The 17046-nt window shown below is 43.6% G+C and overlaps 1 protein-coding gene across 5 annotated transcripts; it reads left to right on the plus strand.

Annotated features, from left to right (window-relative positions):
• Positions 1-624: 624 nt before the first annotated feature.
• Positions 625-9349, plus strand: LOC136461848 (protein CLMP1). Of its 5 annotated transcripts, XM_066461177.1 has the most exons (5): positions 625-3054; positions 3796-3991; positions 4999-5170; positions 8019-8059; positions 8309-9349. In XM_066461177.1, the coding sequence occupies exon 1, from the start codon at positions 696-698 to the stop codon at positions 3036-3038; it is 2343 nt and encodes a 780-aa protein (XP_066317274.1). In that variant the 5' UTR covers positions 625-695; the 3' UTR covers positions 3039-3054; positions 3796-3991; positions 4999-5170; positions 8019-8059; positions 8309-9349. The 5 variants fall into 5 exon arrangements, with proteins under 5 accessions (XP_066317274.1, XP_066317273.1, XP_066317272.1 ...); XM_066461176.1 differs by having other exon boundaries at positions 4999-8059; XM_066461175.1 differs by having other exon boundaries at positions 8019-9349.
• Positions 9350-17046: the final 7697 nt, after the last annotated feature.

The following is a 17046-nucleotide window of genomic DNA, read 5'->3' on the forward strand; positions in this document are numbered from 1 at the left end:
GCATGATTTTCACCGGGGTTATTTTCCAATTTTTTTAGGTGCCTCTTTCGCAGATATGCTATAATGGTCAAGTATTGTCTAGTATAACTTTAGGTCTGTTTGTATACCTTGTGTGTGTGAGGTGTGCGTGTGTGTGGTGGTAGCTGCGTTCGTTGTCTAATATAGCTGTAGTAGGTCTGTTTGTATACCGTGTGTGTATGAGGTGTGCGTGTGTGTGATGGTATGTGTCTGTATCCGAACAGATACTATAGTTGTACTTAGATAAGAGGGAAAAAAAAAAAGTTAGATGAGAGCTACGGGGCCAGAGCCGGCAGGCCCTTACTTTCCTCCGGTCACGCAGGTGGGTCCGGTAATTACGGTCGACCCGGTAACCTCGCCCCCACCCATCCATCCTAATCACGTTTCGCTCCATTTTTTTTAAGCACCTTTGCCCCGCCCGTTGGTCCTCAAGGCCCAGCCGCCGAAGCCCACAAGCCGTGGATCAATCTCTCTAAATTTAGATGGACCCAAGCAAGCCGGTCCTGGAATCATATCAAATCAAATTCGGCTCAATTTAAGGATCCAAACAGGCCGGTTCCTTGTTTGACCTAGGGTTTGCTTTTATTTTACCACTACGGGGAAGCCAGAGACCCCCAGACTGCGGTGCGAGTCATCACTCGGCTCGTTTCCCGAACCTTCCTCCTCGACTTATCCCCATGGGCAAGTCCGGCGCAAAAAAGAAGAAGCCGGCCGCCGCCGCCGCCGCCGCCGCAAAGCCGCCGCCCGCATCGGCTGATCTGAAGGCGACGCCGCCCTCGTCCTCTCTACCCGCGTCGAACGGTGCGGCGCCTCACCAGGCGGTGGACGCCGGCGTCCTCTTGCGCGGCGCGCACGAGCTCAAGGAGGAGGGCAACCGCCTGTTCCAGTCGCGCGACTACGCCGGGGCGCTGCGCCAGTACGAGCTGGCGCTCCGCCTCGCCCCGCGCGGCCACCCCGACCGCGCCGTCTTCCACAGCAACCGCGCGGCCTGCCTCCTCCAGCTCCGCCCCGTGGACCACGAGGCCGTCGCCCAGGAGTGCTCCCTCGCGCTCCAGGCCGAGCCGCGCTTCCCGCGCGCTCTCCTCCGCCGCGCCCGCGCGCTCGAGGCGCTCGGCCGCCACGAGCTCGCCCTCGCCGACGCGCTGGCGCTCCTCGCGCTCGACCCTGACCACCGCGACGCCATCGACCTCTCCTACCGACTACGCGCTCGTGTCAACGCGTCCTCGGCTGCCTCCGCTTCCTCGGCAACCGAGCCCACCAGCCGGCCCTCCCCCGCTGCCCTTGGTGCCTCCGCAGTTGTCGCTGGACTTGGCCATTCCCTCCCCGCTCGCCCATTCCCTAAGAAACAACCACCACTACCCCCTCCTGCTACTTTGCAGCCAAATCTCGCAGTGATGTCAAAATCTAACCCATCACCGTTGCCCAAGCTGGTGCCTTTCTCCAATTCCTCGCCATCTTCAGCCAAGCCTTTGGCTGCAGGTAGCTCCGAGAAGGCCATGACGCTGCCAGCGGTCTCTTTGTTACCGGCAACAGTGGAACCGCTTATAAATAAAAAGGTTGTGACGAGATGGAGGCCTCTCAAGCTGGTGTACGACCACGACATTAGGCTTGGGCAGGTTCCAGAGAAATGCAGCTTCCGTACACTTCGGGAGTTTGTAGCGAAGAGGTTCCCATCATCCAAGGCAGTGTTGATTAAGTATAAGGATGCTGATGGTGATCTAGTTACCATCACATCGACGGAAGAGCTCCGGTTAGCTGAATCATTCATTGATAAAGTTGGCCACGAGGTTGTAGAAAATGGGAGGGAGGGTGACAATAAGCTCCCGGTGTTGAGGCTGCACCTTGTTGAGGTGAGCCCAGAACAGGAACCAACTTTGCCATCAGAAGAGGAGAAGTTGGAGGAGGATGAGGAGTTGTTGATCAATGGTGAAGATAGCACTTTGAATACTTCTGCAGTGGTAACCAATGCTGAGGTGATGAAGCAAGATGTCGAGAACGGAGTTGCTGAGCAAATTATGGAGACAGGAAAGAAGGATTGTGGCCATGCTGAGTGCAAGGAAGCTGAGATTGATGATTGGTTGCTTCAATTTGCAGAATTGTTCCGGAACCAGGTTGGGATTGATGCAGATGCACATCTGGACCTGCATGAGCTGGGCATGGAGCTGTGCTCCGAGGCTCTCGAGGAAACTGTGACAAGCGAGGAGGCTCAGGCCCTTTTTGAGATGGCTGCTTCTAAATTTCAGGAGGTTGCTGCCTTGGCCTTATTCAATTGGGGAAATGTGCACATGTGTGAAGCAAGGAAGCGCATCCCTCTCGATGAATCTGCTCCAAAGGAAGTCATGGCTGCTCAGCTCCGCACAGCTTATCATTGGGTGAAGGAGAGGTACGCTCTTGCAGGGCACAAGTATGAGGAGGCCCTTAAAATCAAGCCAGACTTCTATGAAGGGCTTCTTGCTTTAGGCCAGCAACACTTTGAGACTGCAAAGCTTCATTGGTCATTTGCACTGGCAGATAAGGCTGACCTTTCTACCTGGGATTCTTTGGAGACATTCAAGCTTTTTGATAGCGCTGAGCATAACATGAGGGCTGCAACAGAGATGTGGGAGAAGGTGGAAGAACAGAGAATGGCAGAGTTAAACGAACCTGGTGCAGGTGAGAAGGATGAGGTACTGAGGAAAAGGCAGCACGGTGCAGGTGGTCAACCGGAGTTGACACCAGAAGAGGCAGCTGAGCAGGCAGCAGTAATGAGACAACAGATTCACCTCTTCTGGGGTAATATGCTTTTCGAGCGTTCTCAAGTGGAATTTAAGCTCAGTGTCGGTGACTGGAAGACAAATCTTGATGCATCTGTTGAAAGGTTTAAGTTGGCTGGAGCTTCAGAATCAGATATTTCGACAGTGTTGAAAAATCACTTTTCTAATGCAGCCTCTGAGTGTGAAGAGAATAAAGTCATGACTTCAGGCACAGAAATTTCCCAAACAAATGACAATGTTGAGGATAAGTGTGTGGTTGAAACCTAAGTTTTCATGGTTCAAGGTGCATGACATCAATGTGTATCATATTCATCAATTGCTTGATAGGCTTTATTTGTTCTTGGCAATATCATGGTCCTTTGTCGTGACATCTAGACGAGAGCTTCAAGCACACTGAGTTTTGTGTAATCTTGATAATTTACTAGAGAGGTCTTAGATTTCTGAATATATTATTATTGTTCAGCCAGTTTTAGTGGTATGTGATGTGGGTTAGTTTTCTTTTCCTGTCAGAAATCAGGTCTCAGCAATATCTCCCAGCTCACATTGTTTAAAACATCGGACACATACTTAGTAAACACGGAATGTTACCCATGACTCATTTATTGTCCTAAGTTGCTGATCCCTGCATGATAGATTTGTATTTTAGTGTTTGTTTATTTATTTTGCCGCTTTTGCATCCGGCAATCTGAAGGGCGGGCCTGGTGCAAGCGGTAGAGTCTTACCGCCTGTGACCGGAAGGTCCCGGGTTCGAGTCGCGGTCTCCTCGCATTGCACAGGCGAGGGTAAGGCTTGCCACTAACACCCTTCCCCAGACCCCGCATAGAGCGGGAGCTCTCTGCACTGGGTACCCCCTTTTTGCATCCGGCAATCTAAAGCAGTTGTGCCTCAAATGTGGCTTTGTAAGCTGTAACATAGCGTACTTTATGCACTCTACAAGTACCGAATTCTTTTCGCAGACAAATTTCAAACAAAGTTACTGGCCATGTTCAGCCACCATTAAACTGCTTTTTTTACTTTGTCCAAGCTAATGGATATTCAAGGTCGGGAAAACAACAGCAAGGCCGGCTGTGAGACAGTGAAAGCTATGACAGATTTTATATGAATATTCTGATATTTGATATGGTTCATGCATTTCACTATTCAGTTACATGGTTACTGGTAGAAATGAGTTGCTTTCAGTGACGGATCCCTAGCACGGGAGGCAAACACCATGTATCAAGGTATATTCAGAGTTGATTGGTTATTCTTCTATTGCATCCTAGTTTTTCAACTCTTATGTCTCTTTTATGTGGTAGTTCACTTTGTGTGTACTCTGTTTTCAAACAAGCTAAAAAACCTGTGATGTTTCACAGGGGTGGATCTTTTTTTTTCATTTTTGGTTGCTATGGTCTGATTAAGAAGATGCCTTGCGATTTCATTTTTGTTTATGAGGCCCATTTTTGTCGGCAGCTTGGACTGCAGAGATCAGTGTCCTGAACTCATTGCATCTTCTAGCTCTATCTGTGGAATAAGAGCATCGACATGAAGATGTTCGGTTTCACGATTTGTTTCCTTTCTGTGCTCCCAGTGTTATAATGTTATTTGTACATTTATTGGCTCAATAAATACTCCCTAGGTTCAAATCTTATTTTCCTGCAGTTGAATGGATAGCAGTGGGGAATTGTAGAATTAGCTTGCTTTCATTGCCAACATACTGCTATTGTTTGGCCAAGTTGCTTACAAAACTCGACTAGTTTGTGCGCACTTACAATTTTTGCTCTATCAAACTGTAGATTTATCACAATTGCATTAATTTATATGATATGAAGTAGACTGTTAAGAGTAATAGTCTGTAAAAATATATCTACCTGATCTCAAAATTCATGGCTTTCTTTTTCCATTCTCATGGCTGAGATCATGTGTTATGTGTGTTTCCTGTGCACTGCCTGTTTTTCCCATGTGGTGTTTGCAGCCTTAGACTTAGACATGGGTACAATGTGAAGTTGCATATGCTTGTATTTACACATATCTACTTCTGGTCTTCTGCCATATCAGCTTTAAGGTTCTTTACTGTGTCCATTATTGATGGTTCAAACTATGCCCTATCTGCCAGACAAAGTAATAGTTAATCTGTGTTTAAAACATCTACCAGAACAACTTGTGGTCAATTCATAATAGAATATATAGTATATTTAAATTTAAAACTCCATTCCTCAGGTTGTCCTATTCATACTTGTGCAAAATGCAGGGGAGAAGACTATTTTGAGATGAAGTTTTCATCCATACACGAGGCCAGTACTGCCGATGGTGCCATATGATCAGCTCACTGCCAAGCTCATTAATCTTCGGCACCACAAATCCACTAATGGCATCCAATGACACATCTTCCCTAAGCTGCCAGGGTGCAAATCTGCAGTCAGGTCTCTCGTGCTCTGGGCCTCCTCACTGCTTTCTTTCAGTTTGTTGTGCTGTCTATGATAATATAATTCACTGTACTACTTTTGGTTGTTAGATTAGCATGCCTTACTTACATTGAGCTATATTTCGTTGGGGCATATATATTGAATATGATTATTGAGACTCTCATTTGCTTCAGGGTACTTCAACTATGTCCAATATGTAGCATGTATAGGGTCTGATTACTGAAGTTCCATGCCCTTTGTGATCTACCCCTTGTGTTTGTGTAGATTGTATTGCATGGCTGTTTCGAGCAGAGTAGTCAGTCAGCCACCATTGCTTTATTCTTTCCTTGACTGTGCATGTTGTCTTTTCACAATCCATGTGTTTTAGCGTTGCTAACGGCTTATCCCATATAGTATTCTTATAAGGGATTTACTGCTTAAAGTGCACTTTCATAAAGGTCCAATATGGATATTAATACATAATTCTTTGTTTTAAATAGGTCTACTGTGTATTAGCTAATGTAGCCTTACTGTCATCATATTTGCAGCTGCAAGAATCTGTAATTTCTTACCATCATAAATGTAAAGCTACCCTTTTGGATAAGCCACGTGTAGTTAAAGCTCTCCTTGTTCCATTAGCAGGAGTGGACATGAATAATTTAACTTTTTTCTTTTTAGTTTTTGTGACGATATTTATCCATTTTGGGATCTTCAATTTTTTCTTTTCCTGTGATGCTGAAGTTGTAGTTCTTTGGCTATTTGCAATGGAAAAATTCTTTCTACAAAATCAACCTTATAAAATCCACGAAATAACTTCATCAGATATTTTTTTTGTTTGCACCCTTAAAGCATTAGAGTGCTTACTGAAGTATTAGAACAAAATTGTTTTTTTTAATCAATGTTGAGATTTGATTTTGTGTACTACATGTACTTTTGCATTTGCATTGATTAGTGTATCAGATTAGGACCACAAAAATCATTGTATACTCATTAATGTCTCTGATAGTCTCATGCAAACTTGAATTATTTTGTTACTGGTGTCCCGATCTGCCAAAACTCTTGAAGAACCTCATTCTTTGAAGGTTGTGATGGCTTTTATCGATATTTAGCATTTTTCTAAGATGAAGAGATTAAATATGATTTATTAGTTTTTTTCATGCCAACGTCTTTTTAAGCCGACATTTTTTTTCGTGAACCTGCTGTAAGACATGTGTTTCATTAAGAGGGAAGGAAAGTTTTAGTACATGGGATTATAGTACGTCATCGCACTTGTGTAGCTTGTAAGAGACATGCCGCGATAGGACGCTAGCATGCGGCAACTGACATCAAGATCTGGTGGTGGTACAGCATAATTTTTGTCGACACTCGGTGAGTTGGCCCCTATATCTGAATCCTGGTTTCACCCTTGGATGCCCAGGCCTTCACAGGCTGCAAGCATTCCTTGACTCGTGATTTAAGAGCCTAGTGGGTTCCAATCTTTTGCCCAGTTATCCTTGCCTGTTTTAGAACATCTAAAATTTGATTCTAAGCTTTTGTCAGCCTTTCTTCAATTGCTTCGTTAACATTTGTATCCCATAGTGTGATATTATCAGGGTAGTTAAATGCACAAAAAGCGTGTGCCTAGGTATAGTGCAGCATGACCATCTGAAGTTACTCCAGCGGCAGTGTACTTGCTCAGGCACACGTCTTTTTGCGTGTAAGTGCAAAGCAGCAGGGCACAAAGCACTCAGCTTTCCCTGATTCTCTCATATTACAACCTGTGCCTTTTTGGCATATCTGTGACTTATATGTTGTTGCTATTAATTACATGTACCTTAAATTTTAGGCCTGCACAATTTTGGCCCCTTCTATCCTGTTTACTCCCTTTGTTCCAAATTATAAGTCATTTTGGCATTTCTAGGTACATAACTTTTATTATGTATCTAGACATAGTATATCTAGGTGCATAGCAAAAGCTATGTACCTTGAAAAGTCAAAATGACCAATTTGGGGCAGAGGGTGGTAATATTTATATGATCAACAGCTACATATTAGACAGTTTTATTCTATTGCATTCATGTGTGTGTGCAACTGTGCATACTACTTTTGGAAGTTTGCAGAGCCTAGCCTCTTATATCATGTCCCTTTATATCATAGCAAACGTGTAAAATCATGATGTACATGTTGCTGCCTCTGTACAAGATTTTCAGTTGATACTTCTAGGATCATCCATCAGGATTCAAATATGTTAAGTAGATTTTAGAAACAAGATTTTATAAAAGCTGTGGGGGAAAAAATGGGCTATCCGCCGACATAGTAGCGATAGTTTTCCAAATAAGATGATGAGATCTTGCAACACTTTGTTTTCTTCATTCTCTTCTCTGTGCTTATGAATATATATGTTTGGTAGTTCTATAATTCATACTTAGCACGTAATTGTGTGTTGCATACTTGCATGTGTGTGGACTACTTTTAACTTTGGATCTTCCATTGTCTATGTTATCAGTTTTGCCATTCCTTCATTTTATTCCGTCCTCCGCCACTACTGCCACTAGCCGCAAGTTGCCTCTATTCTGATCTAGGACCCATAAGAGATTATGTTCAGTTTTCATTGACAAAGATGAGATTGATGTGTGTCAATACATTCATATTGAAAAAAATGCTGTTCATATCAATCTATTTGGAGAAATCAGTATTTTTTTTACCAATCCAATTAGAAGACTGTTGATTTTAGAAAAATTCCACATGGAAGATGATTGGGAGCACTGCAGTCAATACAATTATATGTACAGAGGCTAGTGCCTGTTTTTTAGATTTACCAGTACTTGGATTTAATCCAAATTCTAATTTTGGTTCCCAGTCTGAATATTTGTTGACTTCGGTTTAGGTCACAGTCAGCTATCAATTTTTTAGGAGGGATGCCACCCAGTGAGTCACTTCTTTGGTCATTTTTTTTTCTCCTTTCAATCTATAGCTATCAATTTGCTAATTCCAGTTTGACTTACTAAACTGCAAATAGAAACATTAAATCTGAATTAAGTCTTAAGATCCTGATATGCTTACACTAGTTTTTTTTATCATACATAGGCAGGCTACAGAGGAGCAGGTTTTAGAATGAACTTTCTGAACTGATAGTCCTTGGAGTATCCAGATCCACTAAATTTTTTGAACATGCAGATCAACCATTGTGACGAGGACATCACTACTTCATCGCATACAAGCCAAGGATAGGAGGAGGTCCAGCATGGTCGTCCAATTCATCTTTTTCATGGTGGAAGCTCAGTCCAACTCAAGTTCGAGTCCGGCTCGGGCTCCAGGACCAGTCTGCCTTAAACTGGTCACCCAGGACGCACCCGGACTCCGTTTTCGACGATCCACATATGGTTGGAAAGCTAATTTGATAAGGAAGCCAATCCAAGTGGTTTCACATCAAAAGACCTTCGGAATCAACGGAAATCGTCGAAACAAGTCAGCGTCCAGAATCTGTCAGGGTGCTGCGACACCGTCTTTTGGTCCGTTGGATCGTGTATCGTGTTTGGGCCCATTAGGGGGCGCGTTCAGGGGGTGACACTCAAGACTCTATAAATAGCGGCCGTCGCTCTCTTTAGGGTTTGGGTTTGGGTTTGGGTTTTGTTTAGTTCTTGATTTCCTCGTGAAACAGACATCGTTTTGCTGCAACTGTGCCGCCAAGACTGCTTGCTGTGAACCAGTGCCCCAGTTCTTGATCTTGTTCGCCTGTGGCGATTAGTCCTTTCGAATAAAGACTTGAACTCCTTCTCGTTATTATAAGCCTCATATTTATTTGCAATTTCAGATTGCGTTCATCTCGTTCTTACTTGTGTTCTCAATTCGCTTGTAGGAAAGCCTTCTCGGCGAGGTCAATCGTGTTCGCGTGGTTGATAACCAACGGAGCAGTGGTGTAACGGTTGCGGGGGTCCGAAACAGTTTTGGTTCGAAGCCTAGATCGTGAACGTCGAGCCCCACCAATCGACGCTATCATACCTATCGGAAGATCGGGCCTAGTCTACATCACATTGTATGCTTGATATGCTCCTCTAGACTTGTTGATCACGAGCTGCAATCATGGATTAGTTTTGGTATTACATAATCCTTTGCACTAACCAATTTATGCCATATTTTAATTTAATTTTTTGATGTTTTATAAGTAACAGAATTCTACTGAGTAATATGAACTTGTTAGTATCAGACAGTTATTCCTGCCTAGTGCCTATGCTTAGCATTTTTATTTTTACTTTTACTTTTTTTTAGCCAGTATAAGCTGTTATACGTGTTTGGATAAACCCTCCTACTGTTTTGGAGGTTTACTATCATGATTTTCACTACCGCTGGCCTTTGGCTGGTGACGAACAGGGAGATAAGTGCAATGGGGCTGTTCTTAAGACTGAAAAGCAGAGGCATAAGACTGAAACAAACTGTCTGCCATAAGAGTATTTACACTGAACCCATGCGAATGCATCTTCTGTCAACTGAAATTTGATGTGAAGTTGCTATAAGTTTATGCCTATTTACAGTGAACCCATTTGAATGCATCTGTTTATGAGCTCTAAAGCTGTAATGCAAGTTCTGGCTTAGGATAGAACTGTGTGCTGGCTTGTTTTTTTGACATTTTATTGTATAAGCCTCTTTATGTGAATCTGAGTAAGCGAGCACCGATAACTGCTGTGATGGAAATTCTTTCAAACATTACTTCTTCTTAATACAAAAGATATGCAACTCTTTTACCTATACTCTCAAAAAAAAAAACTATAATGCATGGCATGCTTCTTACTTTTATGTTTTCCTTTAATCAGTATCTTCATGAAGCACAGGAGTGTAATATGGTCAGTGGCTGATGCCAGAGGAAAATGAGAATATTATCATGTTTATCAATATCTTTGCACATGGGTTTGATTGTTATCATGCTTATTGTTAACCTAGAAAATTACTGCTTCAGTATTGTGTTTTGCTCAAAAAAATATCGAAAAGGTTTATCCGTCCTCTGTTTTCTTGTCAGACCGAGGTTAACTTCCTAGGGAAACATCCAAATTTGGTGAAGCTGATTGGATATTGCTGTGAAGATGACCATTGGCTGTTTATCTAGGAGTTCATATTTTGAGAAAGTCTATAAAACTACTTATTCTGAAGTAATCCTTCTACTCTTATTTGTCAGATTGTGAATGATATCCTAAAAAACTAGCTGAGTTTCTGTGATTCCACCTTTTACATAGTGTTTTCTGTTTGAGCACTCATGGTTGTGGCTATACATAGAAATAAACATACATATTATTTAATTATTAAGATGTAGGGTCTAGGCATGATTGGTTTGAGTGATCAAATACTTTGATGTAGTCATCGTTATTTTGGCATAAACTAAATACCCCTAATGTACAATTCTTAAGTTAAAAGCTCAAGCTTGAATGCAATGGCCACATACAATATACTGATGCTGGTAATATAATCATATATGGTTTCATCAAGGTTATCATGCCTATTTGCTTTTCTAAATTGGTTTCCTTTCATGTAGATTAACATCATGATTTTGCCTTATTTTTTTGCTGCGAATTCTGACTGATTTTACTTCCAAGATTGTGCCATTGGTTAGTACAGTATATAGAACAACAGTACTTAATATTCACATAAAACAGTCTAAGTTTGCCAGATTTGAGGCATAAGCTGCTTAATGCCAAATCTTCGTCTTTTTGCGAATCTTTCTAAATCAAAGGTTGTTGTAAAGTTAACTGCTGGAGAGAAGCACCATGAATTTATTTAAGAATAAACGGTGTACCCTTTTTTTTTTTTCTTACAGCCTTCTTCTTTCAATAGACTCCTACATTCATAGACAGCTCCTGCTCCTGCTAGCAGCAGAAGAGAACAACTGAGTTGTCGAAGTGCTATGAGAAATAGGATATTCACTAGTTGATAGCCAATTGCGATTCCACGGCAGCCTCCAACATCTGATATCGGCGGTAATAGTTTGGCTTCGATCAAGTATTTGTCTCATTTCAGCAATTTAGAGTTTGGCTGTTACTCGTTAGACTTGAAAAGTTCTCTATACCAGTTATATTATTATTTGGACCACATATTTCATCTGATGTACTGCAATCATATAGATCAAGTTTTTCTCTACGTTTGCTCTTGAATAGTGCATAATCGTGAGTTACATACTTCTTTATTCATGTACAAACATGCACATGCACTCTCAATGATTAACTTTCCCCATTTCTTTTATTTGTTCAGAGTTAAGAGCTGACACAATTAGCTATATTGAAATTTGAAACATCTAATTTTATGACTATCTTTGTTCTTGACTTACAACAGCTATTTTGGATGCAGCGGAAGGGTAGGTCGGAAGCATGTGGCCAAATTTATATAGGAAGTCGATGTTGTTATCTTAATCTGTTTTGAAGTTGCTCATTTTATTTCGTCATGCAAAGAGGATTTGATAATCATCCTTGATGAAAAATAGGATAAATTATTCTGGGGATGAACATTTATGGTTAATGTTTGTTGTATATATGGGACCGAGGTGAGCTATAATGAAGGTCCTTTCAGGTACAAAGCGTGATCAATCTTAAATTGTTGGTTATTGATTTTATTTGTATATCACACCGCATCTTTAGCCAGCAACGCCTCATTTCCCATATTTTTCTCTCTCGGGAGCCGTCCTGATGAACTGAAGATCCATTAGGAGGGCCGATAAAGGTTGGGGATCCCTAAGGGGCCCGTTTAGATCACTTTATTTTGGAGGAATTAAAATCTAGATAATGGATTAAACTATTTGGCTCAGAATTTGACATTTCATAACATTTTCAAGCTCACAAATAAATCTATCTCAAATTCATAAGGTAGGAGATGAAAATAGATCCTATAGATTACTATGCTATAATTCTATTCTCCAATTTATAGCATACTCTTTAACTCACTTTTCTACAATAGAAATATAACATATAAGTATGCCTCTGGTATGCCTAATAATAAATATACAAATATATTTCATATATAACTATATTAACTTAATGAATCTATGTCTAAATTGTAATTATTAGAATGAATTCAATTCTATGTATCCAAACATGCCCTAAAGGTTTTTATGCTTCAGTCGCTTCATTTTACTAGGAATGAATTGAATTGTTACCGCATATTATCCTGAGCTATATGTTTTGAAAGGAACTATTTCCCTTCATTTACCTGTGTTGATTACGTAACGTTGCTTAGAATTGAGATGTGCTAGCGGCTGGACATAAGGTAAGCCAGTGTCATTTCAGACAACACTTTTCCCCGTGTATCCGTGTACTATCCTATTCCTAGCATTACCGTCCAAAAAAAGTCATTTAAGGCACAACATTTCCACGTTCGCTCAAAGTTTTCGCGCACTCGAAGACAACGCAGCACCTTTCGCCAGCCACTATCAGGTATCAGGTCCACTACCATCCGGTCAGCATCCGCCAGCCACCTCCTGTTCTTGTTCCTGTTCCAGCGCCAGATCGCCCTCTCTTTCGCGCGCTTCTGCGTCCATGCTAGGCCAAGGAGGAGGTAGTAGCCCTACAAAGCCAGCCGCAGCGGCGCTGCGGAGATAGTAGAGCGAAGGGGGACCGAACAGCGGGGATCGATCAGGCCGATGGGGTCGAGACGAGGGCGGAAAGCGATCGAGCAAAGGCAAAGCGCGCTGCACGACCGACGCGATCTGCCCGGGCCGGCGCTCGCCCATGTCATGTGCAGCAACAGGGGGCGCGCCAGTCAGTACTCCACAGTCCTCGCCGCGCTTCGCGTTGTGGACTGCATCAGTACGCTACAGTTTCATAGCCGTGGAGTACTCGTACATGCTTTTGTTTTAGATAGATGCAAGTACACAGCTGCATATGTACTGTCAGCTGGCTGGGCTGGCTGGTGCTGGGCTTATCAGCCTAGCCGTTCGGCAGCCCAGCACCAGTCGAACAGCTGGCTCTTATACCCGTTGCTCGGTCGCGTCTCTCACTTCCTCCTCTTTCCCCCGCTGCGGTCGCTAGGGCTCCACTCACACGCGCCGCTCCTCTCCATCGCTCCGTGCATTTATCGGCAGTAGTCTACGTCGCGTCAACGGGCGGCGTCGGTGACCACCGGATCCGGGCACGGCCGCCTCTGTACGCCGTTCTCCTCGCCGGGGCTGCGGTGACAGTGTCGTCGTCCTCTTCCCCCCACCCCGTCTCCATCGACGGCGCCTTCGGGCAGCCAGGTAACCCGAATCCCACGCCTCCGTCCTCTCACCTGGCCACCTCTGAGCCGCATCTGGTCGTGTTGTAGTTTGGCCTCCGCGCGCCTAGGGTTTCCCTCACTCTCGCCGGCCTCGGTGACAGTGGTCTCGACCTCCCTCCCCGGACCCTGCCTCCATCAACAGCGCCTTCGGCCAGCACGGTGAGCCCCCCCTGAACCCGGATTTGATATCCAACATGTACTCATGTCTACACCTCTATGTGTCAGATAGAAATCCCCACATCTTGTTTCTATATTATAGAAGTGTTGTACGTACACATTTTAGGACTATGTTTCTGAATACTTTCCGAACAGATCTGGTAGATGATGCTTAATGGCTTAGTTAACGTTCGAATCAGCTTTTGCTAACCATTGTTTGGGTTTGCAGTCAATTTTTGCTACTAGTAACATAGTTCCCAAACCATTTATGGTTATTATCGTTCTAATCTTGTTTGGTCGGTTTGTAAGGTTGGGCTCGGTACAATAGGAGTGGGGGAATGCCAAATACGCAATAAAATGTCACACTTAGATGTCAAGTACGGGAGTTTTCACTTATCTCTGCATCTTCCAAGTCCCAGATGCGGAAGATAAACCCTACGGCCAAAGAAATTACCCCTTTGCCCAAAGTATAGCTTAAGGCTTCATTACTGTTACCTTGGTACACAATGAATTCTCTGTTGATACTCTAGTTCAGATTATGTTACACAGTACACACGTATTGTTCTTCACCCCTTTCAATGTTCAATTTTTCAGATTATGTTTTTCATCTTACAAGTGTGCTCTATAATTTCACTACAGACATAGAAGGGACGGTTCGTCCGGTTGTGATCAACGCTGCCCAAACTGGCAGCGTCGTCGGCTTCGTCTTGCTCTCCAACTGCTGGCAGCCACTACAACCTCCGCTCAAAATGCTGCAAACGGCCACAAAAGGCAAATTAGCGATATAAATTGTCAATTTGCTTTTTTAATTTGGGGTGTAGTTCTCCTTTGGTAATGCCTCAGTGACAGTGAATGGTCATTCTTCTGGTTAATTTGCTTGCTTCATCTCTTGCGCAGTTGCGGACTTGATATGCAGGGAGTTCCATCCTCCATTATGTTGACATAAGCCAAATGGCTGTGATTGCTCTCTCTTTTTTGTGTGTGTTGGCTTTGTGGTTGTCTCCTTTTTGATCTCTTTGTTTGATGAGGGGTATGGTCATGGTGGAGAATTAGATCAGGGCCAATTGATTCCCTATTTCATTCATGGGATAAGTGTTCTAGTTATATAGTTTTTGTTTGCTTCATGCTTCCTACACTTTTAGGCAACTAGTAGTATCCGTGATAGAAGCAAGCATTACCAATCAAATAGTAAATCTGTACCGGCATATTCAAATACAATGCTCAGTTTTTAGTTTCCAGCATATTCTAATACCATTTCCTTACTGGTGCTTACATTTTCCTACTGGTGCATTACTAATACCTTTGTCGATCTTTGAATCAGATGAGCCAGGACCGTGCGGTTTGGGATGACAAAGCAACCTCTCTGCTTCTTGACCTAATCATCAAGCAGAAAGAGCTCTGTCACTGGACCAGTGCCCACGGCCCAACCTCACTAGGGTGGACCAATATCGTTCATCACTTCAACGAAGTCACTGACCTCGGGTACAGCAAGAAAGTTTGCCAGAACAAGTACAACGAGCTGAAACGTTGTTACTTCAATTGGCGCGACGGCTAGACCCATACTGGGCTAGGCCGTGACCCGCTGACTGGAGAGGTTACAGCTGACCCCAAGTGGTACGACGCTAGCCCCGGGGTACTAACTACACGTACTTCTTTTAATTTTTGTAGCAATTAGGTTCCTACTAACTCAGTACTAACTTCACCATCACTGGAACACGTGCAGAAAAGTAGCCAACCCGCTAGAAACAAGTTCAAACGACCCCAATGCTGTGAGCAACTGATCACGATTTTGGGACGCACCCCACGTGACAGGGGCCAGTTGGTATCGGCGGGGGGCCATCGACCTGACAATTCACCCAGTAATGGAAGCCCTCGCACTCCTCCATCCTTATCGGACGAGCCGGTCGTGCCACCTATTAGTCATCAGCCCTCGAAGAGAGTCCATAGGGAATTTTTAGTTAACAGTCCTCGCAGCAAGAAGAGTAGCCAAACTCCATCCGTAGAAGAGTGCCTTGAAGACCTAGGCCACTTTCTCAGAGAGGCTAGGTCCCAGAAGGCCCGTCATAACAACGATGCTCAGGAGTTGGCCCAAGTCCAAGACATTCTGCTGCAAGATGGTATTAGCGAGGCTGATGAAGTATTCGTGCAAGCCCTGAACCTTTGCAGAGACAGGCTCCGTCAGCAGGGTTTTCTAGGCATGAAATCTAAAGAGGGCTGACTGAACTGGATCAAAGTGACGTGGGCCTTTGTGTGCTCCAACAAGTCCCACTGATCAGCACATTCCATGTTTTTCTCCTATTTGCGGATATCCACCATGTGCATGTTGAGTTCATTCGGTTTGTTGTATCGTTATGTTTGTTTTTTTCGTATTACCAAACACCATTGTGGAAAACTTAGTGCATGTCGTTGTCTCGTGTTTTGAATAAAAAATTAGTGTACTGCTGTGAGTGTTGTAACACATTATGCATGTATCACTTTTCCCTTGTACATTCCAACCTGTTTTGAAGGTCCTAACTAGTTCAGGTATCGTCATATGTTCACTTATTTGCACTTGTGTTGTTCCTAATATCGGCAATACAATCTAACTTATTGCTACCCATTTGCAGATACCATCATGAGCAGCATGAGCAGCACTAACGAGTCGTCGTACAGCGACAGTTCCAGTGATGGACCGAGCAATGTGATCGTGGCAAAGGCAGCATTCGTCCTACTGAAAGGGCTTATGTCACAGCAAATGCCTGAGGTATATTCTCCTTGTCGAGCCCAGTGGATGCAGCTTACACTTGCCAACCATACTAGATGTTTAGAGAATTTGTGCATGTCACGTGATGACTTCATGCATTTGCATGAAACCCTGCTGCCGTTTGGCCTGCCAGCAACAGATAAGTGCACCCCGGTAGAAGCTCTAGGCATGTACATCTGGACCTGTGCCCACCAATCGGCTAGTAGAGAGTGCAAGGATAGGTTTGAAAGGTCTTTAGATACAGTTAGCAGGAAGATTACAATAGTTGCAGAGGTAATGTATCGGTGGGCAAATACTGTCCTAGCGCCAGCCGATAGGAACTACGCACGCGTAAGCCACAAACTTGCTGCACATTCACCATGGTTTGATGGATGCATAGGTGCTATAGATGGCACGCACATAAAGGTCGAGGTTAACCATGAAGCAAGGGCTGATTTCTACAATACGAAAGGCAAAACATCAATTAATGTTTGTGCCATCATGGATATGGATGGCCGTTTCACATACGTAGGGGCCGGGAAGGCGAGGGCATGTCATGACATGGCGGTGTTGAAAGACTGTCAGGACGACGCTTCGTTCCCACATCTCCCACCAGGTTCGTGATGCCTTGCTATTCGCATTCCTTATTTATTTGCTTGTGGTAGATGCATTGAAGCATACTTGTGTTCAATTTGCTAAGACAGCTGATTTCTCACTGTTTTTATTGCTTGTAGGCTGGTACTATCTGGCGGACGCGGGTTACAAGGAGATGGCAGGTTACATGACCCTCTACAGAAACACAAGG

The sequence above is a fragment of the Miscanthus floridulus genome, chromosome 6, assembly GCF_019320115.1.
Source record: "Miscanthus floridulus cultivar M001 chromosome 6, ASM1932011v1, whole genome shotgun sequence".
Lineage (NCBI taxonomy): Eukaryota > Viridiplantae > Streptophyta > Magnoliopsida > Poales > Poaceae > Miscanthus > Miscanthus floridulus.

Coding starts and splice junctions, on each gene's coding strand:
- LOC136461848 (XM_066461176.1), top strand. CDS start 696: ATGGGCAAGTCCGGCGCAAAAAAGAAGAAGCCGGCCGCCGCCGCCGCC.